A 25,663-nucleotide genomic window follows, 5' to 3' on the forward strand; every position below is an offset into this window, starting at 1 on the left:
CACGCAGTAAAACCCTCTTGATACAGTTAACTGCAAAATGGCCCCTCCTATCAGCGATTGTTTCATTCGACGGCTAATTCATAGAACGAGGCCACGAATCTGATAATTGTTTTCCAGTGGAATTACAGAAGCAAATCGATTCTTTTAAAATGTTCATAAATAATTTGAAATGTGATGCATTTACATGCATTATGCAAAACATTGGTTACTTCAGAAATACACTTCGACTTTCACGATCTTAATATTATTCGCTTGGATCAAGAAAACTGACAAAGGAGTACTTTATGGGATCAAAAAGTGCTATTCTTGCAATCAACACCAGGTATTGAAGTTGTCGCTTGCGAAACTAGAATTAAAAATTCCCCTCTAGAGCGTCAGTGGACCACCGACGGCTTTGAAATATTGCGGAACTCCTACCCGTACTGAGGCTGGTTTTAGGTGATTTTAACTCCCACGGTACGGCATGGGGTTGCCTTCATGACGATAATCGATCTACCTCACTTTATAAAACTTTTATAAATTACTTTATAAAACGATTCCGTGCATATAACAATTTAAATTTCAAGTGGATTCTAGTGCTATATACTTCCCAATATTGATTATAGTGTGCATTTGCAGTATAAAGTTGACCTAACCCAACTGAAGAATACAATCTCACATTCATTTGTGAACTAAAAGTTGATTCACTTGTGAATGTTTACAATTCAATCTTCCGATTCAATCCGCGAATAAAGAACCACAATCTTCTTCATTCAACATAGTACGTGTCATTCTTTTACCTGGTTCACTTTTTCGGAAGTTCATCTCTACCTACGTTCAGTTGTGTTATTTGGAGAGTTTTAGTCGGATCGTGAATGAACGACTGGCTGCTGTCAAAGCAATGAACGGATTCGCCAAGAATCATGCGATTGAATGATAATTCCCATCTCTGGACAGGAACACCGTCTCCCCCAGGGTGCTCGAGCGCCTTGGACTTGTTCCTCTGTTCGACATCGCTGCGGTTAGATTGCATGCGGAAGGAGATCCCCACGCCAGCGACCGTCCGCCAATCGTAATTACTATTGCTAAAGGCTCAGGGCTATCGAATACAGTCAATGTTACGTATGGCCTCACACGTGATGTTGATTGGAAGAGCTACACGTCCGCGATACCCGGCAAAGTCCACACAAGAGCTTCCTCCAGAGAAAGAGTACAGGTTCCTGGCTGGCTTGGTTGTCGACACCACGATTCAAGCTCAGACTAAACGCGTAGCTCTCAATCCATGGCGCGACAAAGAGATGCTCAGACGTATACACAGAGCAGACAGCCGCGTATTACTTCTTCCGGGAAGATGGGCTACCCGTTAGTAATCGTATATCTCAGTATACGATGTTAGACACGCGAGTGAAAAGTTTGTTGTAAGTTAAGACACGGAGGCCAGTAACTCCGCTGGTTCGTCGACTGACTAATGAGAGAAACATCGATGGGCACTCTTTTGGGCACAGCTCGACGCATGTGAAACCGAAGCAGTACTAATGAGAGCGTGGAATATTCAAACCGTTGGATATTCCATTTCGCCAAGAGTGTTTGCCAAGACTTCGCCCCGGAACAGAAAATCCACCGCGTCGCGTCCCCTCACGATAGTGCGAACGAAACACCTTTTTCGATGGTGGAGCTCTCACTTGCTCTCTTGTGATTTAACAATACAGCCCACGGGCCAGACAGAATCAAATCCAACTTGTTGAAGAACCTGCCAGACTCTGCCAAGATACGCTTGTTGAAGTTATTTAATAAGTTTCTTGAGAGTAATATTGTCCATCTTGACCGGAGGAAAGTGAATGTTATCGCCATCCAAAAACCAGCCTCCAACCACAACTCGTATCGACCGATTGAAATGCCGTCCTGCATCCGGAAGTTGTTCGAAAAAATGACCACAAGACCCACTAGTGCTGGTAGCAAAAGGCAGCACGAGACGTCTCCTGGCGGATGTCTCATCCTCAATACTGAGGTATGGCGTACCGGCCTGAGCTGCTGCGCTGAACTCAAAGAAGAACCGGACGAAATTGACAAGCACGTTTCGCCTAATGGCTGATCGTGTCGCGAGTGCGGACAGAACGATATCATCGGAGGCGGTATGCGTAATTACCGGGATGATTCCCAACTGCATCACTGGCTGAAGACGTGGAATGCTGCCAGCGGAGAAATGTACGTGATGTAAGAAGTATGGTCCGAGCGGACTCGTTGGCTAAAGGGTAGCAAGAGTGGGACAATGCGGAGAAAGGAAGGTGGATCCACCGTCAAATGGAAGTTCACCTCTCCATACTTTAGAGGTGAACTTCTATTTGACGCAGTTTCTGTCCAGTTGTTGCTTCCGGAAGTACCAGCAGTGGTTTGGACACGCTTCGTCACCCCTTTGCCCGTAGTGTGTTAACGTGCAAGAGACACCGGAACACGTGGTCTTCGAATGCCCTAGGTTCGAAGAAGTCCGAAGAGGTATGTCTGGTGTGACAGTGGACGATAACGTCGAAGAGATGTGCCACGACGAGCAGTCTCTGAGCAGCAGAGAAAGTGGCGACGGGACCAACAAATTAGCGCCATTGGCAGAACATCGCCGTTAAACCCCAAATCGGGTTTCGGGAGAAATGCCGCCGCCGGAGAGCTCTCCGATGGTGTAGACTGAGTCCACCGCCGGGGATCAGTTGAGTAGTACGCGACGTAACACTTGGTTCGGGTCGCTGGGGCGCCAGCGAACCTGACGTCAGATTCACCTGAATCGCCGGACCGACCTCGACACCCTACTGGTCGGCTTGCGAGTAGACTAGATCCACCATTGGGGATTGAACCGAGTAGACCGCATCGAATAGCTAGAAGTGGGTTGCTAGAGCTCCAGTGAAGCGGAAGCTACTCTCTACCCGGAATCGCTGAATGGACCTAGTGGCTGGCCGGTTGTGTAGGCTAGGTCCACCGCCGGGAACTAGATCGAGTAGATCGGGATGAAGCGGTGAGCTAAACGACTCACAAAAACAATCTTTGGCATCGGGAGGGTAGAGTCGCCACCGTGAACTACCCGAAAGAATCGGAACGAAAATGGGAGCCAATTGGCTCACGAAGCAAACACCGGTATCGATAGAAATTTCGTTGCCGGGGAACTCTCAGTTGGAGTAGGATAATATCCGAAAAGGTCTGGATAAAGCTGTAAGCAAAATGGCTCAATAAAGCGGGTACCGGCGCCGGGGGAAATTTCTCTGTCGGGGAATTATCGGTCGGAGTAGGGTGAGTTCGCCGACGGGGACTATCCAACTAGATCGTGATAAGATCGGGAGCAGAATGATTCACAAAAACATGGGCTAAATGGCTCAAGGATTCGGCTCCTAAACGGCTCAGGGGGACGAGAATTAAACGGCGACGTAATAGATGGAGACAAGAAGCAAGAGAAGAGTCGAGAGATAAATCAAAGCTCGTAGGTCGAGCCATTCCATGAACCGAGCCTTCGAGATAGAGCAGAAAAAAGAGGTGCGATGAAAGCACAACGAGCCACGATGTAATAGCTAGACGTAGTTCCGTGGGGAAGGGCGTAAAAAAATAAAAAGTGCTTTTAGTGGTTAGGCACGAACGTGAGTCGTGAGTCCCACACAGTGTCAATACACTACAGGCCAGCCTTTTGAAACTTTTTAAACCTTAATATAAAAAAACCTTCCAGTTCGTGATGTGGAGCTAAATACAGTAGTTTACGAAACATGTCTCACTTGCGAGGGCCTACTGTGGGATGGGGTTGGAAATTTTTAGAACTCCCTACTTCAGCAAGTTGAGTTGTTCGATTGCAACAATTATATTCAGTCGGAATAAAGAATGGTAGAATGTGCATTAAGTAGGACTCGCTTTGCGTAACCTTTACAGGATCAGCTCTACCTAGCCACATCATGATCGGAAGACGTCGTCTACCTATCTGCTATATTGAGCCGCGCTTCATGAAATGCATCACCTGCAAGTAATCAAGTTAAACGGAGGAAGATCGCTGCAATAAGGTTACAGAGAATTGTATTTGCTGTAAAGAGAGTCCTCATGGCATCATATACTGCGTACAAGCTATGCGGGGAGAAGCTTAAGAAACACCCAAGCGCCGTTTCGCAGAAATATTGAAGAGTACTCCGCAAACTGTCCTTTCAGAAAATCTTTACGCTAACTTGCTTACTGATGAGCCTAATTCTGATGACCTACAAGGGGATTATCTTTTGTTTTTGCAGGGGTTTTACCACGGGTAGATCTAGGAAACTTCAGCTCCCACGGTACGACATGGGGTTGTCTTCATGATGACAATAGATCTGCATTGATCCATTATCTTGGCTGTATAATAGATCTACATTAATCCTTGATTTAGTGAAATGACTCATATTCTTGTCCTACAAGCACGCGAAAATGCGTGAGAATTATCTCTGTGCTTGACATTACTACAATTGGATTGCATGTGAAAGGTAATTCCCGTCCCAATGGTGGAGATCATCTGCATATCATGATTTCGATCACTAATGCTTAAAAACGATCGGAAAAATCTAAACATATCGCATCAAAACAAGAGTTTCCTCCGGAAGAAGAGTATAGGTTTTTGGCTGGTTTGATTCTCGACATCGCGATTCGAGCTAGACGCAAACAACCGTGGGCAGTCTTTCATTCCGTGCTGGGACAAAGAGTGCTCAGAAGTAAATATCCTATGCGTATAAGGACTTTTTGAATGTCGGATTGCTCGAAAATTTTCGGATATGCGCACGTTAGAAATGCAAATGAAAAGGTTGATGAAAGCTAAAAAGCACACGCAGATTCGTCGAAGGGTTAACGAAAGAAACATCGATGAGTGTTTTTGGGGTACAGACCGACGTAGGCGTAACCGAAACTAGCAACAGGAGCGTGGGAGAATCGCCGAGAAGACCCGTTCGCATTCTGCCCCGGTACAGAAAATCTAACGCGCCGCGACACCACGAACAAATCACCGTTTTCGACGATGGAGTTCTTATTTGCTCTCTTGGCATGCACCAATATTGCCACGGGACAGACAGAATCAAATTCTATTGGTTGAAGAATGTGTCTGACTTTCTGACGAGGTGCTTGTCCCTTGAGGGTTACATTACCTCATGATTGAAGGTAAGTTAAGGTCATCGTCATGCCAAAATCAGCAACCGATCACAACTCGTATCGACCGATGGGAATACTGTTGCGTATTCGGAGATTGTTCAAGATAAGGATCCTGTTCCGCCTTAATAATTGGGTCGAAGCACATGGCTTTTGGTCTGATACACAATTTGGCTTCCGTAAAGGCAAATGAACAAACAATTCCCTTTCGTTGTTTTCAATGGTAATTCAAATGGTCTATGCTAGCAAAGATGAATGGCTTGTAAATTCGTGCACGCTTAGGCAACTTCCAGATGTCGGGGTAGTTTCTATTACATGGCTTTTTTCGTTTTTAATATGGCTACTATTCGAGACTTTTCAGTTAAACCAATGCTCATCTGTTTTGTTTTTTTATTTGCATATTTATTTTGATGTTACCAATCAATTCATATGAAACAAGGTTATTAGAACAAACAAAGAATTACTGATTTACTGTTTGCTCGCAATTTTCACTTTAAAAGTGTAAACTATGTGTTTCTGATACAGTTACAACAACTACATAAAACAGCTTTAGATCACAGCGATTGTATAATTCAACATACTTAATCCAAAGATTGAATGCTTTGTTCCAGTTGCACGATTGATTGTTTAGCAACGTTAGCTAAAATACCTTCTGGCGTCGAAGCATCTTCCCATTCCAGTATCTCGGCGCTTTCCTTCAGTATATCAGCTGCTTCTGTTAGCTTTTCTTTCAATGATGCACCTTCCAGAGTCCCTCGGCTAAAGGCCGACTGAGCAAGCAATATCAACGGAGCATGCAGTTCGTACAAAACCATTGCCCTAGCACGAGACTTTCCTGGTTCGAAAACATTCAGCACTTTCAGAACATCTTGGCACAACTCAACTTTCCGCTCTAGTAAAATATCTGGAAGATCTTGCATTTCGTAGCCTTGTATTCTACCATATAATTCAATCAAACTGTCTCGGATGGAGGTATTGATGAAGTGCAGAGGATGAAGAACACTTTTGTATTTCTTGTACACTCGCTCAAAGTTTTCTAATCGCTCGGGTCCATATTCCATATAAGCAAGTTCGTCCAACTCGGTTTGCATTACTTGAGAAGCTTTTAAAACTGCCGCTCCTCGTGTCTTGAATTCACAGTGAGTACATTTCCAATCGGCATTGTCGTCTAAAATGTAAATGTCATGCTTCGTTAACTTTAAAATTTATTTTCGTCACTAGCAATAGTAGTCCTTACCCAATGGATTGCTCGATTCTATTAGACCGTTGTCACATTTCTGGCATTTCAAGGAACTAAAATGTGTCCCTAATTCCGTAGGATCCAGACAGCGTGCGCAACGACAGGTAAAGTATTTTCCCGCTTTCAGAGCACTCTGCCTCATAGCGGTTCCGTTCAACGTGTATGTGTAAGTAGTGAACAGCATTCCGCCTTCAGCAACATCTATAGCTGCTCTTGCCACCAGCCTGTAACAAAAAAAATATATTCAAACATAAATTTTACTTAAGAAAAGTTTATCGTGTAACGCCGGACTGTCATACTTTAAATAAACAACTTTTTTTTAAATTCCATATATTAAAAAAATTAATGCATTATATATTTGCTCTAATATTGCGTAAAAAACCTATATCAGCATTTGCAATGCAAAGAACACCCTACTTTTTAATCGTGAATACATGAAACAGCAGCAGAAATTTAGCATTCTCGTTGATTTTGTACGGAGATAGTGAGTGAAATACAGTTCCAAACAGTATTTTAAGGCTCAAGTTACCTTTTTTGAGCATGTGTTAGATTTGAACGCTGGGTAGTATGGATAGGAAAAATTGTGTTCAGCTTTGCCACCGGATTATCCATTTAAACCTTTTCAAAACTCTAAAAGAAGAATATCAGCCGATTTATTAGATCACAACGTTTCAAATCATACAAAATAGCTGCTGGAAAAACTATCGGTTTCGCTAAATGGTGTTTTTGAAGGGTTGCCACCTCTGGAGAGGCTTTGACCCGGAGATTTTCACTGACCTAGGGGGTGGTGGATTTTGAGTGGAACTAGACGGAAATTGGAATCAAAGCGATTGCTCGGCATTTAAGAGCACTTTAATCGCTTTACTACTACGTTACAGTTAAACTGTAAATTTTTCACGTCTGAGAACTGTTTTATCGGTTTAATCTGGTGTAGTATTTCACTTCCCGACTAAGTGCCAAGAATACAAAAGCACCAGCTACTCTCACTGTAGAGGATAAGTTGAACGAGCATTGCTCTCCTCCACAACTAACAGGAAAAGGAGAGCAAAGGAGGCAGAGCTGCGACATCACACTATGTGGTGTCGGTTATTCATCACCAAAAAATTTTCATTTCGCAACAATGGGGCAAAACTCACCTCCCTAGCCCAGTTATGGATCGCTGCCGGAGTAGCAACAACACCGGAAGAACTCGTTTGATGTTGACCTAGTCAGTTGGATTAGAACAAATCTGCTAGACCTTAGTGCAGCTGGTGATAAGCACCACTATGAGTGAAATGATTTGGTAAAATTGCAGCAAAAAAACTTTTACACCATATTGAACGACTTAGTGGAATGCAACATTTCAATTGTAGCACATGACGAAATATTACTTTCCTTAACCCTCCGGAAGTCACGCATATGGCCTACCGAACGAGCAGCCGCTGGTACCCTAAGACGATTTCGCTAGATTTTCAGAGGGCGACTACCGGAAGGTTAATTTGTAGTAATTTTATTTGTTTTTCATTTTCATTGCTTTGTGAAAGAAAGTATTAATATTTGGTGAACTCATCTTCGCCACCTTGAAACGAAATGAATCTGAACCAGAGTAATAGTTAACTTAGACTTTTTAAATATTTTGTAAAGAATCAATTAATTCCAAAAAAAAATTCAACCTATGCTTCTTCCCACCAAACCCGGAGAAATTGGTGTAAAACCTGGAGACCCAGAGATCGCTCCCGAAAACCGGAGTCTCCGGGTCAAACCCGGAGGGGTGGAAACCCTATTTGAAAAAGTGGCTGTGATTTTTTGTCACACTACCACACCGTACTGGGGTACGCAACACAACTGCGCAAAGAAAAAACCACAGCCACTTTTTCAAAAGCACCATTCAGCTAAGCCGATAGTTTTTCCAGCAAGTATTTTGCATGAATTGAATCGTGATGATCTAATAAATCGACTGATATTCTTCTTTTAGGGTTTTGGAAAGGTTTAAATGGATATTCTGGTGGCAAAGCTGAACACAATTTTTCTCACGCACACTACCAAGCCTTGAGGTAACTTGAGCCTTAGTATTCCTCCTTTTTTATGTATTGTATTGATTTTGTATCTATCTATTGATGAGTAAGCCATAACAAAAGATGGGTGAATGATGTCTTAGACATAACCGAAATGAAATAAAATTCACAGAATACAGTTGCTTGCTTGTAACATGTGCCGTAAATTTACATCGGAATCTCCAAGATTATTTTTCCAATTCGAGAAAAGTATCATTGTGTTTAGTGTTCTACAATATGCAAGCACTGTTTACGCCGGGATCTGGCCGATACTCAAGCCCGGGAAACAGTGAAACACAGGGCGGACGAACAGCACCCAAACAGGAAAACTAAACAAACTGGGCTGGCCCCGCACAGGCCAGCAAAAGGGCGTTCTTTTCCGCCTTCTTCGGACCTTTCCAGTCCACACAACACCAGAAAGTCGCTTACAACATAACATTTATTTACACTATTTACATAATTGTTATATTTAATTCCACTGCTTCAAATTAATTTCTAATTCCCGGTCTGTGGGGAAGCGGTGTGCAACGTATGCACGGCGAGCGCGACGCACAGTCAGTTGTACTGGACTGTCTTGATCGGCGATAAACTTTGTACTTAACTATTGTCAAGTCACAGCCGGGGGGTTCCGAGAACCCGCCCGGCGAGGCTTGTGCTCTTTACAGATGCTTCAGGAACTGCTCGATTCCCCCGAGCTTGGGCCAGGATCTCGTCTGGCGACTCTATACCCTGAGTGAGGGCCGGGATCTCGTCCGGCGGGTGTGTTTGCTGCTATGGCTTCGTTGATGGTGATGACAAAACCGCTTCGTCGTATCTTACTGCGTGTAGTGATGCGATGTGATCAACTTTGTGGTGCAATCCGTACATCCGTGGACGGATTACACGCAAAAGGATGGATTCCTCCGGTCCAACCACAAGGAGTGCATTGAGGAACAGAATCCCACGGAAAGTTGATCCAGTATCGGGTGAGCTGACGGATGACGGGGTAAATTTGGCGAATGTCACTTTCCGGTTGCATGATTTCTGGCGAATACGCGATCATAAATCCACCAAATCGCCCTTTGGTGGGACCAGAAAACACCAACGGTGAAATATGAAGCACTTGGTTGCTTCCCAGGTCGGAAAGTGACTCGACATCCGTGTGTAGTTGTGTGTGTTTAAGAATCGTCCTTCGGTCGTCTTTGACGGGAAAAGTGAAGCCAATTGCTTCCAGGAAGAACGAATCGAACGTATATGTGGTTTGACGTTGTGCGCATTTTGGCCACCAGAGATCCTTAATGTGCCTAGTGTGCGTGTACGGGGTACGATACAGCTCTAATGCCGGTAGAGCAAATCTAGTGCAGGCTTATGTAGGGAAAACACGATCACGCGCCGTTTCGATTGCTTGTTGGCGACACATACGAAGAACGGCGTTCTGTGCTGCACTAGATGAAGCGGCCGTCGGTTTGCCGCGAATTGATGACGTGGGATTTGGCATCTGATGCCACAATATGGCTGGTTTCGACTGTGAATCGGGCTGGTAGTCTTCGTCGTAGGGTGCTCACTAATATGTGATGACGTAAATGGCTCACAACGGTGCTCGTCCCGAAGAATCGCAGCGAAAGCGGGACGTGTTGTGGCCACGAATCGGTCCTGCTTGGACCTACTGTTACAGCGCGGTCGGTGTGTAACTTTCGCGAATTGTGTTTCTTCGTCAACGGCAAGAAAAAAGACTACCAGACGCACCGATTTATTCACACACTTGAATGGAACTGCACTCACCCATTTCCGTCGATGATGCGATGGAAAACGCGTCCTACAGCTGGCAGATTTGTTGCATAGCTGTCCAGCTGGCCGCCGATTCTCCAAATCAGCAGCGAAAGTAATCTCGATCCGCGTCTTCGCAGTATTGGAAAATGGGTGCAGTCTCCATTGCATTTTCTCCCACAGACCGGGTAGATCGCGATGGCGCTCGCGAAAACAAAAGCACGATCGTTGCGCGCGTTTTGCAGCGGACCGCTTGGCTTGCGGTAAATGGAGCGCCATCCTGCGGACTTGAGAGTCAATCCGGTTCGAAGGACCATGTTTACGCCGGGATCTGACCGATACTCAAGCCCGGGAAACAGTGAAACACAACGCGAAAGAACCGCACCCGGAAAGAAACAAGCTTGGCTGGCCCCGCACAGGCCGGCAAAAGGGCGTTCTTTTCCGCCTTCTTCGGACCTTTCCAGTCCACACAACACCAGAAAGTCCTACTGTAATCATAACAACATTTATTTACACTATTTACAACATTGTTATATTCAAATTTCACTGCTTCGAAACTATTTCTAATTCCCGGTCTGTGGGGAAGCGGTGTGCAACGTATGCACGGCGAGCGCGACGCACATTCAGTTGTGCTGGACTGTGTTGATCGGCGATAAACTTAGTACTGCCTGGTACCGCTCCCACAGGCATGGTAAATTATCAAGATCGCCCCGAATGTGTGCGATCATCTTCAATCTACGGCGACGAATTTGCGTGGAAATCACCGGACTGCAAAAAGTATGGTTGCTCATCTCCAGTGATAATTGGCAGCAATCAGCTGGGTAACGATGATGTTAGTTTGCCTTCGGTTTGCGTGTGCGCCTGCTGATCGAAATTGAAGAATAATGTTATCTGTTCCCCGGGGTTGAAAATATATGATTTGGCACACTATCTGCGGGTGTCGATTTGGGGGATCAAAATAATTATTTGGTACGATGTTCACTTCGGCGTGAACCGCTTTCGCTGCGATTCTTCGGGATGAGCACCGTTGTGAGCCATTTACCGTCATCACATGTTAGTAAACACCCTATGACGCAGACTACCAGCCCGATTCACACGAGAAACCAGACATCTTGTGGCATCAGATGCACAAACCAACGAACCCACGTCATCAAAACGCGGCAACCGACGGCCGCTTCATCTAATGCAGCACAGAACGCCGTTCATCGTATGTGTCGCCAACAGACAATCGAAACAGCTCTGATGCAGGTAGAGCAAATCCAGTGCAGGCTTATGTAGGTAAGACACGATCACGCGCCGTTTCGATTGTCTGTTGGCGACACATACGATGAACGGCGTTCTGTGCTGCATTAGATGAAGCGGCCGTCGGTTGCCGCGTTTTGATGACGTGGGTTCGTTGGTTTGTGCATCTGATGCCACAAGATGTCTGGTTTCTCGTGTGAATCGGGCTGGTAGTCTGCGTCATAGGGTGTTTACTAACATGTGATGACGGTAAATGGCTCACAACGGTGCTCATCCCGAAGAATCGCAGCGAAAGCGGGACGTGTTGTGGCCACGAATCGGTCCTGCTTGGACCTACTGTTACAGCGCGGTCGGTGTGTAACATTCGCGAATTGGGTTTGTTCTTCAACGGCAAGAAAAAAGACTACCAGACGCACCGATCTATTCACACACTTGAATGGAACTGCACTCACCCATTTCCGTCGATGATGTGATGGAAAACGGGTGAGTGCAGTTCCATTCAAGTGTGTGAATAGATCGGTGCGTCTGGTAGTCTTTTTTCTTGCCGTTGAAGAACAAACCCAATTCGCGAATGTTACACACCGACCGCGCTGTAACAGTAGGTCCAAGCAGGACCGATTCGTGGCCACAACACGTCCCGCTTTCGCTGCGATTCTTCGGGATGAGCACCGTTGTGAGCCATTTACCGTCATCACATGTTAGTAAACACCCTATGACGCAGACTACCAGCCCGATTCACACGAGAAACCAGACATCTTGTGGCATCAGATGCACAAACCAACGAACCCACGTCATCAAAACGCGGCAACCGACGGCCGCTTCATCTAATGCAGCACAGAACGCCGTTCATCGTATGTGTCGCCAACAGACAATCGAAACGGCGCGTGATCGTGTCTTACCTACATAAGCCTGCACTGGATTTGCTCTTTTGCTGGCCTGTGCGGAGCCAGCCCAGTTTGTTTAGTTTTCCTGTTTGGGTGCTGTTCGTCCGGTTGTGTGTTGTGTTTCACTGTTTCCCGGGCTTGAGTATCGGCCAGATCCCGGCGTAAACATGGTCCTTCGAGCCGGATAGACCCTCAAGTCCGTAGGATGGCGCTTCATTTACCGCAAGCCAAGCGGTCCGCTGCAAAACGCGCGCAACGATCGCGCTTTTGTTTTCGCGAGCGTCATCGCGATCGACCCGGTCTGTGGGAGAAAATGAAATGGAGACTGCACCCATTTTCCAACACTACGAAGACGCGGATCGAGATCACTTTCGCTGCTGATTTGGAGAATCGGCGGCCAGCTGGAGAGCTATGCAAGAAATCTGCCAGCTGTGGGACGCGTTTTCCATCACATCATCGACGGAAATGGGTGAGTGCAGTTCCATTCAAGTGTGTGAATAGATCGGTGCGTCTGGTAGTCTTTTTTCTTGCCGTTGAAGAACAAACCCAATTCGCGAATGTTACACACCGACCGCGCTGTAACAGTAGGTCCAAGCAGGACCGATTCGTGGCCACAACACGTCCCGCTTTCGCTGCGATTCTTCGGGATGAGCACCGTTGTGAGCCATTTACCGTCATCACATGTTAGTAAACACCCTATGACGCAGACTACCAGCCCGATTCACACGAGAAACCAGACATCTTGTGGCATCAGATGCACAAACCAACGAACCCACGTCATCAAAACGCGGCAACCGACGGCCGCTTCATCTAATGCAGCACAGAACGCCGTTCATCGTATGTGTCGCCAACAGACAATCGAAACGGCGCGTGATCGTGTCTTACCTACATAAGCCTGCACTGGATTTGCTCTACCTGCATCAGAGCTGTTTCGTACCCCGTACGCGCACACTAGGCTCGTTAAGGATCTATGGTGGCCAAAATGCGCACAACGTCAACCCACATACACGCACGGATCGTTCTTCCTGGAAGCAATTGGCTTCACTTTTCCCGTCAATGACGACCGAAGGACGATTCACACACACACAACTACACACGGATGTCGAGTCACTTTCCGACCTGGGAAGCAATCAAGTGCTTCATATTTTACCGTTGGTGTTTTCTGGTCCCACCAAAGGGCGATTTGGTGGATTTATAATCGCGTATTCGCCAGAAATCATGCAACCGGAAAGTGACATTCGCCAAATTTACCACGTCATCCGTCAGCTCACCCCATCCTGGATCAACTTTCCGCGGGATTCTGTTCCTCAACGCACTCCTTGTGGTTGGACCGGAGGAATCCATCTTTTTGCGTGTAATCCGTCCACGGATGTACGGATTGCACCGCAAAGTTGATCACATCGCATCACTACACACAGTAAGTTACGACGAAGCGGTTTTGTCACCACCATCAACGAAGCCATAGCAGCAAACACACCCGCCGGACGAGATCCCGGCCCTCACTCAGGGTATAGAGTCGCCAGACGAGATCCTGGCCCAAGCTCGGGGGAATCGAGCAGTTCCTGAAGCATCTGTAAAGAGCACAAGCCTCGCCGGTGGGTTCTCCGAACCCCCCGGCTGTGACTTGACTACAGTTAAGTACAATTTTTTCGCTCAGCAGCAACGATGTTTGCGTACAGATTTTCTATTCTTTCAGTTTTTCATCGTGATCGTTAACCGCACTATGGTCTGTACGCACATCCATCCGGACAGAATTTCGGACCGTTTTATCACTCATGCACACATCGCCGTATCAACGAAGCTCGAATCACCAATCCGACAGAATATCGGACTACACCGTCTATGAGCATCATCCCGACAGAATATCGGTATAAAATCACTAACCATCACCACGAACGTTTATGACGTCACGGGATCACCACTCCGGTAGTAGACTGGACCGCACAGTAATTTTTGCGCGATCGCCGTCGACGAGTCCACCTAGTATACCCATCTCCGGTTCACGATTGGTTCGGCCCATCTCGGTGGCCTAAGCGACAACTTGTTGAATTTTCTTCATAATTCAAGGCGGGGAGAATGTTCACGCCGAAGTGAACATCGTACCAAATAATTATTTTGATCCCCCAAATCGACACCCGCAGATAGTGTGCCAAATCATATATTTTCAACCCCGGGGAACAGATAACATTATTCTTCAATTTCGATCAGCAGGCGCACACGCAAACCGAAGGCAAACTAACATCATCGTTACCCAGCTGATTGCTGCCAATTATCACTGGAGATGAGCAACCATACTTTTTGCAGTCCGGTGATTTCCACGCAAATTCGTCGCCGTAGATTGAAGATGATCGCACACATTCGGGGCGATCTTGATAATTTACCATGCCTGTGGGAGCGGTACCAGGCAGTACTAAGTTTATCGCCGATCAAGACAGTCCAGTACAACTGACTGTGCGTCGCGCTCGCCGTGCATACGTTGCACACCGCTTCCCCACAGACCGGGACTTACAAATATTAGAAGCAGTGAAATTTGAATGTAACATATGTAAATAGTGTAAATAAATGTTATGTTATAAGAGACTTTCAGTGTTGTGTGGACTGAAAGTTGTCCAAAGCAGGTGGAAAAGAACGCCCTTCTGCTGGCCTGTGCGGGGCCAGCCAAGTTTGTTCTTCTGGTGCTGTTCGTCCGCCCTGTGTTTCACTGTTTCCCGGGCTTGAGTATCGGCCAGATCCCGGCGTAAACAAGCACTTTGAAACTATGAGCCTGGACCATATTTACAAGGCGTGCTTCTACTTTAATAGTAAGACTATTATTTACAATAAAAAATGGGCACAAAGCACAAGTTCATCCAAAATTATCTTGTTAATGTTTTCTCAAATATCAGAAATGAGGTGATAAAATACCCTAATCTATATGTATCTTATATGATAAAATTTAAATTAATTATTTAAAATAAAAAACGATTATCTCTAAGGTTTATGAACATTTTCTTAACTATTTTGAATTTCTGCAATATCAAAGATTGTCGATTCGTAATCTCGTTGTAAAATCACAGAAATTTGGATTGGCAATTAGTAAAACAAAATAAAGGGTTGCATACAGGACACGACCGATATGTATTTTAATAGGCACTTAACAGGATATCGACTATGAACTGTACTGTTAGACGAACACACGAGAGCTGTTCTTCTTTATTAAAAACTATCATTAAGTCCTATAGATAAAAGTTACACAAATAGGGATGTCCATGTAGTACATATTATCTTCTCCCGTTGATTATTGATAGCGCACTGGAAGTGTTTTTACCCTTTATGAACGTCGAGCCGATTGCGAATCTTGATTTGTCATTTTCTTGGCTTTGCTGTTGTCTTTTTTAACATTTAAAGGTGCACCCAACTTTTCTTCATCTGAAAGCGGCTTTGCTTCAAAGACTCCCTTATCCGAGGCACAAGATTTGGCAGCTGCGGTTAACAAGTTTCAGTTTTATAGCTCAAAAACCTTTACTAGGTCCGAATTTGTCTTGTATCTTCTTCTGGTAAAGGTTATATAATTCGACAATAATACGGAAGCCCCTCCCACTTATCACCTCCAATTTCTGTTTCAGCCAAGTACTGCTTTGATCGTTATCTAGAGAGAACGAAACAATACCATACCTAAAGTCAAAGCCCCTGATACTGGGAAGGAAAGAGTTAGGAAAGATTGAAAAGGGACACCCGTGAAAATTTTGCAGAGAATCTAAACGGCCTGATGAATGGCAAGTACGACAAAAAAGATTCTCCAGAAATTACTTCCAATCCACGTGCTACGCTTCTGCTGTCAACACTCAAGGAAAACAGTAACACTAACAGCCATAGAATTTTGTGCGTTCATTAGCTATACCATCAGGATGAACTGCAGTATTTGCAGCAAGACAGAGATGTTAAACGTCGAAGTAAATTGTTCCAACCGAATTATTGGACGGAAGGGGACTTCTTAGGTTGGCGGGAAGATTGAGGAATCTGATCTACACTACGACACAAAGCATCCTCTATTACTACAGCGTCACTCAATTATAACCTTTTACGTACTGCTTCGTGATCATATCATGTATCATTATTGCAAACTGCTAGCAGTATTTCGAAGCGGGGTTGGATTGTAGGAGGTCGCGTCCAGTCACATCCGTCGTTTCTAGTTACCGATGATTATGCTGGTCCGATGAGCAGAGGGCGCCGAGCACAAGGTGTGGTGGTGTGCAATCGGTACACGACCCTATTCGCCCGTTTATCAATAAAATCAGTTTATCTGGAAGAAAGATCTCAGCCACAATATTGGCATCTTCCACAAGGTTCTCCAGTTGCAACGGACTTCCAGCCAAGATATTCTCAAATATCGCACCGGTGTTAAATTTGCCTCCACGAACTCTACCGCCTCAGAAAACTCCGCATACCACATCAAACAGAACGTCAACTTCATGCCAGATAAGAGTATAAAATGAAACTTGATACCAATTCAGTAACCATAACACGATTGACTCTGGGATTCCGTGTATCAACATCAAGGGAAAAACGCAGGCGATCAAAACTTCACATACGAAGAATTGTCCTTTCTCAACCACGTTTCAACTAAGATAAAGTTTTGGCTAATGACACTAACCTCCATTGATGAACGGCGCCGGTGGTTGAGTGGTAAGCGTGACCGCCACTCATTCCTATTGGCCTGGGTTTAATTCCAGCCGAGGTCGTTGATATTTTTCTGAGGTGAAAAAATCTGTGGTCACGTCTTCCTTCGGAAGGGAAGTAAAGCCGTTGGTCCCTGGTCCATGAAATTGGTGGATCGATATCTAGTCCAGGTAGGAAATCAGCTCTCTGGCGTCGGTAAAGAAGAAGTATATCCAACTTCTATACTCTACTAACAAAAATATCCTCCTCCCGTGATACTTGTGGAGTGCGCAGTAGTATATACGGCCTCTAGCAAAAGCAAGTATCGGACTAACAATTTCTTCCCTTTCCTTCCGCGATCTACGTTCGGGCCTGGCCGGCGCCGGTATTGATCAGAAACACTTTAGGGTTACCAAGAGTTGCACATTGAAAGATGTTTCGCTAATCCCAAGCATAATTATCTACTGATTCCCTGTGCAACTTCAGCTAGTCCCGATCGATAACGTAGTAGCAGCCAGGGGTGGTCGCACAAGCTCATGCTCAAGCTCATGACACTAACCTCCATTGATGCTCATGAACCGCAGCCATTGACACCTGTCCATTTTCTCACCAGAATAACGCTCCAGATAGTTCTGAAAATGAGCATACTGGAGCGTCAAATTAGATAAATATCTCGTTGGAGTTATATACAACGATTATCACAAGAGTTTCAAACCCGGCAGTTGGAATACGTTCGCTCGCTCCAACGTTTCTCGAAATGACAGAAATCATCGCCTGAGATTGCAGACTTCTAATTTTTTTTATAGAACTATGAAAGACCAAGACTAAGAAAAATTCTGCAGATTTTCCTAGAATTAGGTCAAACCTAAGGTCAAAACCAGTAATTTCCGTCCAGGGGAAGCGAAAGACGACGGGTACTCGTTTCATTAGAATAGGGCGAGTATATTGCAAGAAAATAGGAAAAAACACGATTATATACCACTTTGATTAATCTTCATCCACTAGATTGCCACCACTATTTTCGCATCTAACGGAAATAAAATATATATCAAATTGTACTATTGAGTCGTCATCATGCTTTTTTATTCCAACCCGTTCGATTGCCGTGTTTCAGCTTTTTTGGCGCTTTTGCGATTTTTTCGGACTCTTTCAAACCGGACACACCGCAAAAAACATCATCATGCAAAATTTGAGCGCAATCAAAAACAAGGTCATGAAGCGTCGAAATCTGATGTAATGTTCAAAAAATGGAACAAGAAAAAAATTTGAATTGAGATGGGAGTTTGGAAATGCAGCTTTCATTTTTTGTAGGGGACCCGGGGCTATAAGACCGTGGGGGTAATACGCGATTTCTCAGAAAATCGTAAGACTTTCTGACTGTCGTACATATTCGTGAAAGATGGAACCGCTATTCTAAAATATCATTTTGGTAGCTGAATCTCATTCCTCAGTTTTTTTAGAAAGGAGATACAACATGTTTCGTTTAATTTTTTGCTATTCTCGAAACAAAAATCATTACAATGGTAAAACCGTGATTAAAGCAACAAATAAAAGTGAAAAAATAACATGTAAGTGTTTTAGAAAGCTTGAAAGTCCTATTTTATGGAATATTTTTTATTTAGGTGAAAACACAAACAATTTCAAGACGCTCACCACTTTTGTGCGAAATGAGCGTACAGGGCTATTCGGACCCCCTATTCTCTCAACCACCGTTCAGCGGCTACGCAGACGATTGCACACGCCACAGCAAAGAAAATACATGATGCGCCAATCGATTGCTGTGACTAACTAGATTAAGTTTTTGCCACGCAATTTATTTTTTTGCTTCTTAACAAGTTTCTGAAATATTGCTTGTGGCACTAAAAACTGGATTCTAACCGCACTGCGTACTTACTATTCTCCTATTAAATTCTTCTCATAGACTGGTTAGTTAGACTGGTCTGTCTATAAAAGTACCATCTCTATCACTTAAAATATATGTGTTTTGACAGCTCGCAGTTTTCAGTAGCAGTTTGATCACTCGCACTTTGAAAGTGCGGAGTCCAGGTTGGTGGGAAGTGCGCAATAAATATTTTATAATTCCATTGTAAAAAGAATCAAAAAGGTGACGGTCTGAATTGCCCCGAAGAGAGGTTCGAATTACCCCTATATTGTAAAAGGATGGAAAAAACGTAGAGTTTTGCAAATCGTCACATAGCACTGCCATGGAGTAATGCAAATGAACATTTATGGCACTAAAATGTAACTGTGGTTTCAAACTAACAATTAGGACCTTTGACCGATAATTCGCATCTATCCACCTAAAAGGGCGAAATGCTTCGGTAGGTCCGAATAGAGACAACTTTTGTCGAAACATTTTCTTTTTGCAAGATCTGTTGTTTTATTCTTATCTAAGACATTTGGCATAGAAAATAATATGAAAGCAGGCTTTTCAAACCCAGAAATACATACACACATAACAGGCATAACACTCAAAAACAAAGCTTCGCCTGCTTTAACGGTCATTTTAAATATATTTGTAGTTGGGACTGTGGCCACATTTGAAATTATGGCGTCACTGACATATGAACAAGCATATGGGGAATAGACCACTAGTGAAAAATTGTTCCCAAACCTGAAGGGTAACCCACCAGTAAATGAGTGTTTGGGACCGTGAATAAAAGGTGGAGCTAGTGTTCTGGGAAAATTGTCGGATCGATAATTTTTGAGGGAATTCCTTCATACTGTTATGTCTGTTAGTCTGTGGTTTTACGCAACCCCTTAATCGTGTCCAATTAAGCTCACTTCGTAAACTAAAATAAACGACATTTCCTCTTCCATCGTATAAAGCACGTTGCATGTTCATTAATACAAAAACACTCAAAGAACGCCGTTAATTTGTCATGCTTTACTATGACAACGATATTATTTCTCAACGTGTACAATCCGCATCATTAATTTCGCAAATAAAATTGTATGTACCTAGTTGTCAACTAAGAATTCATAATTTATTTCAAGAACAATCTTTTAGGACAAACTATGCTAAAAATTAAAAAAAAAATGATTTTTGCCTTTCTCAATAGAAAGGTATTGCAATTGCTCTGAAAACCGACTTTTTAACGGAGGCCCGGAGGGCCGAGTGACATATACCATTCGATTCAGTTCGTCGAGTTCGGCAAATGTCTGTGTGTGTATGTATGTGTGTATGTATGTATGTGTGTATGTGCGTATGTGTGTGTATGTGACCAAAAATGTCACTCATTTTTCTCAGAGATGGCTGAACCGATTTTGACAAACTTAGTCTCAAATGAAAGGTGCAACGTTCCCATAGGCTGCTATTGAATTTCTAATGGATCCGACTTCCGGTTCCGGAATTACAGGGTGATGAGTACGAACACGCAGAAAATGTCGATTTTAATAAATTCTGCAATGAATGTATAAAGGTGAAAAAGTGGTTTGTAATAGCACTACCCAAAATTTTGCTGAAGACATTAAGTCAGGAACTAAATTTGTTCGAAGAGTAAATTCGCCATAAATACTTCTTGGAGGATATAACGCCAAAATTATTTTATCAAATGATGTGCTGTTTAACGTTTGTAAAATTCATCGAAGATACTAAACCTGCGAAATTGGCGGTTTCAAAAAGATGTGATCTTGACCTTAAATTACTATTTTCGAACATTTATTTTACCTATTCATATAATTGGTTATACTACAAAAATCAAATGTTAACAAAAATCGATCAGGACCTACTAGAGTCGAACGGAAAACGCAATTTTTCATAAATTCCCCTACTTTTGGAAGGTGGTTTTCTCGTTATGAATTCTCTAACATTTTCGTCTCAACTCGACGCATTCCTAAAATAAAATCATTTTCAGCAAATCTTGGAAGTTATGCAATTTTTCGGTGAGCAGTTCTAAGTTTTATAGACATTAAAGCAATTTCAGTTTCGCTTCCTATTATAAAAGAACCTAATCCGTATTACAGTACACCCCTTCAAAACTGAACTCAATATGATAGGTAATTATGATTATGATTGATTTCAGAACTCTGGAGTGAGTTTCTATTGGAATGTTTTAGGCAAGTATTTGATATTGATATTTACGAAGGTATCATTGTTATTAGATTAGTTACATTAGTTACATATCAGGATCGCATTCACACAATTTTTCAAAGGTCCTCATGATGTTTCAAACAATAGGTTATCAATGTACTGATCAGATAATTATCATTGTAATATTGAATGAAATCAGTCAGCATCAATAAATTTTTAACTTCAATCCAATTTTTTGTGAGGGGGGGGGGGGTTGTTAAATCCCAAAGCATCCTCTTGGCTACACCACTGCTTGGAGTTATTCATTTCGCTGTCCATTTTCCGAGATATGTTTCAGATCGATCTGATGGTTATGTCAGAAGGTTCGCGCAAATGAAAATTCTTCCACCGATAAGTGATCAAGTTCCATCTAGACAACTTGGAATAGTTCGGTTCTTATTCTAGCGGTTGATAGATAGAAAAATGAAATACGAAATTCGTTTTATCGAAGTAATATTTGGCTCATTTAAATGGATTATTACTATATTGAACGCATCATCTCAATACAATCACTTCCAAGAAAATTTATGAAAATATCTCACTCTTAAGGAGATTAATCAGTAAAATCACAATAGAAAGGGCATATTGTATGCTTTAAATTCTCCGAAGATACTATTGACCTAAAATTATCCGTTTTGGCGCTCTTTTAATAATAGTCCGATCTCAACAATCTATAGTTCGTTCGAAAGTTACGTCGTCAATTTCGGGAGAGAAAATTTAAAAAAACTGCAAAGACGCGATTTTTGCACCTTAAAACATTAATATATCTTGGAAACTAAGCATCAGAATCAAAAACCATTTAATAGCATTCTGTCTGGGTGATGGGCCTTTCATTTAAAATTGGTTTTGATAAGATCGGTTCAGCCATTGCTGAGAAACACGAATGACAGTTTGTCCGTTACATATACACACACAGACACACACATACATTGTCTTAAATCGTCGAGCTGAGTCGATTGGTATATAAGATTCGGCCCTCCGGGCCTCGGAAAGTCTCGAAAGATTGAGCGAGTTCTGTACATTTCTTTTCTAAGAAATGTAAAAATACTAGTTTAATATACTTTTTAGTCACGCAGAAAAAAATAGCATATTTAAACCAAAAATATGTGTTATTGAATCCAATCATTTATTGTTTATCACTTTAACAAACAAACTTATTGGTTTGAAAATATTTTTTTATTAGAACAACAACAAATTTTTACTTTCAATAAATACATTTTTAGTATCAATAATTTTCTTTTAATTTCAATAAAATAATTATTGAAAAACGAAACAATAATTTTGTTTTATTGAAACAATAAATAAATTTTATTGAATTCAATAAATAATTTTATTGTCTCCCGACCAATAATTTAATTTATTGAATTTAATGCATAATTTTATTGAACCTACAAATCTTTTTTCTGCGAGGTGTACAGTGAGTAAAGATTGCGAACTATGAATACATTAATTGTTATAAGAAATATCTCACCGTATTGCTTGGTGGATCAAAAACGATTTTTCATTGCAAACCATTTCAAAAACGCTTGCCGCACAAATATTTTCTCAATTTGCTGACATTAATGTTGTAAAAATAACTCATCAGCAAACCGTGTTACCTATTGGGTTGTTCACCCATCAAGCGCCAGCCCGTAGTCACGTCAATTTTGTTCATGACATTATCCACATCAAGTTTCACAAATTGTTCTAGATCATACGCCTGGTCGCTATGGTAATGCAGTGTATTGTATGGGTGTATTGCATAAGTTCCGCCAACAAATAATCCTATAACAAAAATTCAATTTGTTTTCACCACAGCGCAAATTTACTGGGTGGACTGTTTAGGTGCTTTGGCCCAGCTGACGGACAGTGGTCTATGCCCAAAACAGGCAAAAGGGACTACTACGGTGTCTACTCACACCATAAACTATCGTCTGTTTGATTGTAAAAATTAATTTGTGATGAGATTGTGACATTCAGACAGATACTTTTTAGTTAGATCATGGACCAGTTAGTAATATATTCACAACAAACAAGCACAACAGCTAACGAGATCTAAATAGCGAAAATCCGTGTATTCAGCTTTTTACGGACTGTAATAGAGGTCAGTTTTGACTGGTTCATACTTTTGAAGCAGTCCTCGTTCTGACAGAAGGACTGATAAGCGTTCGATGATCAATTGTTTTATGCTGGATACCTATGAACTGTATAAAAATTGCCTACTAGCTTTTCCTTATGGGATTTTCGATTGATTGACACCGGTGTAGTGGAGTGCACTGTTTTTTGCACTTCTGCTAGAAAGTGCAAAAATGGTGCAGTTCCAGTGCACTACACTACACTGGTGTCAATCAATCGAAAACCCCATTAGAATACTTTAAAATTGAAAAATTCCAAAGTATTCTCATATTTATCAACTGGCTTTTAATTCGACTGTAGTTTTCTTTGAATAGCTGTTGACACTTACTTGTAGTCTTTGCTGGGATGAATAGAATGTACGACATTTGGCACGCACGAGTGCGCCATTATGGCCAATTTCGGGTACAGACCACGGACCGCATACCCGTTACAGGTACGCGCTTCAAACGCATTTACTTGGAGGATTCCGATCACCTGTTGAATTAAATCTTCGGAAAAATGGTTCTTTAAACCGCATGGCCCACGCAGATACCCAACAACGTTGTGATGATCGGCATTCCAAACAGCAGTTGCTTTTCGCGCTTCGTGATGATACTCCATAGTGCTAATTTCGGCATTCCATCGTTCCGGTTGATCCTCTTTCTCCAATAATACACGCAGAGGAGTTATGCAATCCAGCTGGGCACAACTGGCGGTCGAATCATCGACACTTTGAAATTTGACCGCATTTTTCACAAAGAGTGCACATTCTTTTCTATGATATATAATGCTATTTCCTTTGGCTCCACATTCTTCACATAGAGGCCAACCACACTTAGTACACTTTTGACCACTGGCACTTCCATCGACTGGACAGTAACATTCCAAGCAGACCGGTGGGCTATCTAATTTTGGTCCTATCGCGAAAGGTGTTTCCTCAAAAAGAATATCACCCGCCTTAAGTTTCCGGTCTGCAGCAGCATATCGACCCAATTCTGGATTTTCCAAAATTTTAAATGCTTCGCTCATGATAACTGCTTCGCCTTTCACCTAACTTTCCGCACGACACTTTCAATTTGCCTAGAAAAGAACTGATTTCTGCAGATATCTTTGAGAATTTATATATTCGACGCGATGTTCGCTCTATCCGTTCTCGAACTTTACTGAGAGCTGTAAAACACCAGCATGATCGTTTCGCCGATTGCGCCTATTTTTAAATTCGATCCGAATCTCATGTCAGCTTAAAACTACTTTGAAAAAGTGCAAAGGGAAAGTCTTGAACACTCGGATGCAACAGCGTTTATCAAAATGCACGAAATTTCGAAAACCAAACTTCATAAGCATACGTTTCCGTCTTATTATCCTAAAAGGAAATTTGTGAAAATAAAACAGCCTTATTAGTAGGGTTGTGATTCTATACTTAGTTTCCCCTTACATAGTAACAAACACGTTCAAAATATAGGTGTTTTTATAAACTTTCAGATATTTAATAATAATTTCATGAAAAATTTGCAATCAATTCTTTCTATAATCCCACGACAGCCAGTTTACAAAACTGTCGTCGTTGAAACACAAATTATTTTTAATAGCAGTACAACGGTACGTTCGTTGAAGTCCATTTAAAACTAACAATTGTGTAATTGGATATAAGAAACTAAGCTCATTTACCCGATCTACAAATTATCTCGCAAATCCGAAGATGAATATGGATATGTCTTCGGGATATCCCTAGGAATTCCAAGATTTATTATTACGGATGGCACTAAAAGATGTTACTAGAAATTCTTAGGATTCTAGAAGATTTCAAGTATGTGTTGAAATTAAATCTTGCTCAGCTCTCGATTCGTTCCGTTACTATACAACAGGTTGGTTTTCATATTAAGGGAGACCGACTTTCTAGATAGCCAAAAAAAGATTTTTTTTCGTTTAAAAAACAATGCAGTGTGATACAATATATTTTTTTAACAGACATGTAAACTATATTATAGCTTATTGACTAAAATAATACGAATTTGCGGGGAGTGTCCCGCGTTTCATATCAGAAAATAGAGTATTTTAATGCAAAGCGATCGATAACTGCTCCATGGATAAATCTCAGAAACCAATTTTACAGAACCGAGTGCATAAAAATTCCAAGAAGGTCTATGAGCGCAAGGACGCCCGTTCGCGAGGGAATGCCACTCGCACGCCCACTCCGATTTTTCGTTTTTATTACAAATTTGAGTACTAAGATCCATTCTAATTTCAAGAAAAGATAGCCTATAAGCAATTTTATTCATTTATTCTCAATTAAATTTCTTTTATTTTCATTTTTCATCTGACATGTGATGGTCTACATGAAATGTTGTTATTGTTATATGGGACAAGCCAAGCCCGTTTTTAGATATACTTCAGAAACAATCCTCAAATGCGCGTAAAACTCATAATCTTTTCGTACCTTTTCGCAAACTGTTTGAACTCTCCTCTGTTTCAACTCTCCTCGATTTCCCCTACTATTTGCACCACGTGCAGGAAAACTGCCACGCTAATATTAAATTGATTCAATCAACCTAGTGGTGCAATTAACTCTTCTGCAATATGATAATTCCCAAAAGGCGGAAAATTGGATTAA

General features: G+C 42.4%; 1 protein-coding gene across 1 annotated transcript; it reads right to left on the reverse strand.

Annotated features, from left to right (window-relative positions):
• Positions 1–5,505: 5,505 nt before the first annotated feature.
• Positions 5,506–24,201, reverse strand: LOC131681984 (SET domain-containing protein SmydA-8). Its single transcript, XM_058963109.1, has 3 exons — positions 23,402–24,201; positions 6,341–6,567; positions 5,506–6,271 (listed from the first exon to the last, which is right to left on the reverse strand). Exons 1-3 carry the CDS (start codon positions 24,079–24,081, stop codon positions 5,685–5,687), a joined length of 1,494 nt encoding a protein of 497 aa, XP_058819092.1. The 5' UTR covers positions 24,082–24,201; the 3' UTR covers positions 5,506–5,684.
• Between the last annotated feature and the right edge of the window lie 1,462 nt (positions 24,202–25,663).

The sequence above is a fragment of the Topomyia yanbarensis genome, chromosome 2 (genome assembly GCF_030247195.1).
Source record: "Topomyia yanbarensis strain Yona2022 chromosome 2, ASM3024719v1, whole genome shotgun sequence".
NCBI classification, from domain to species: Eukaryota; Metazoa; Arthropoda; class Insecta; order Diptera; family Culicidae; genus Topomyia; species Topomyia yanbarensis.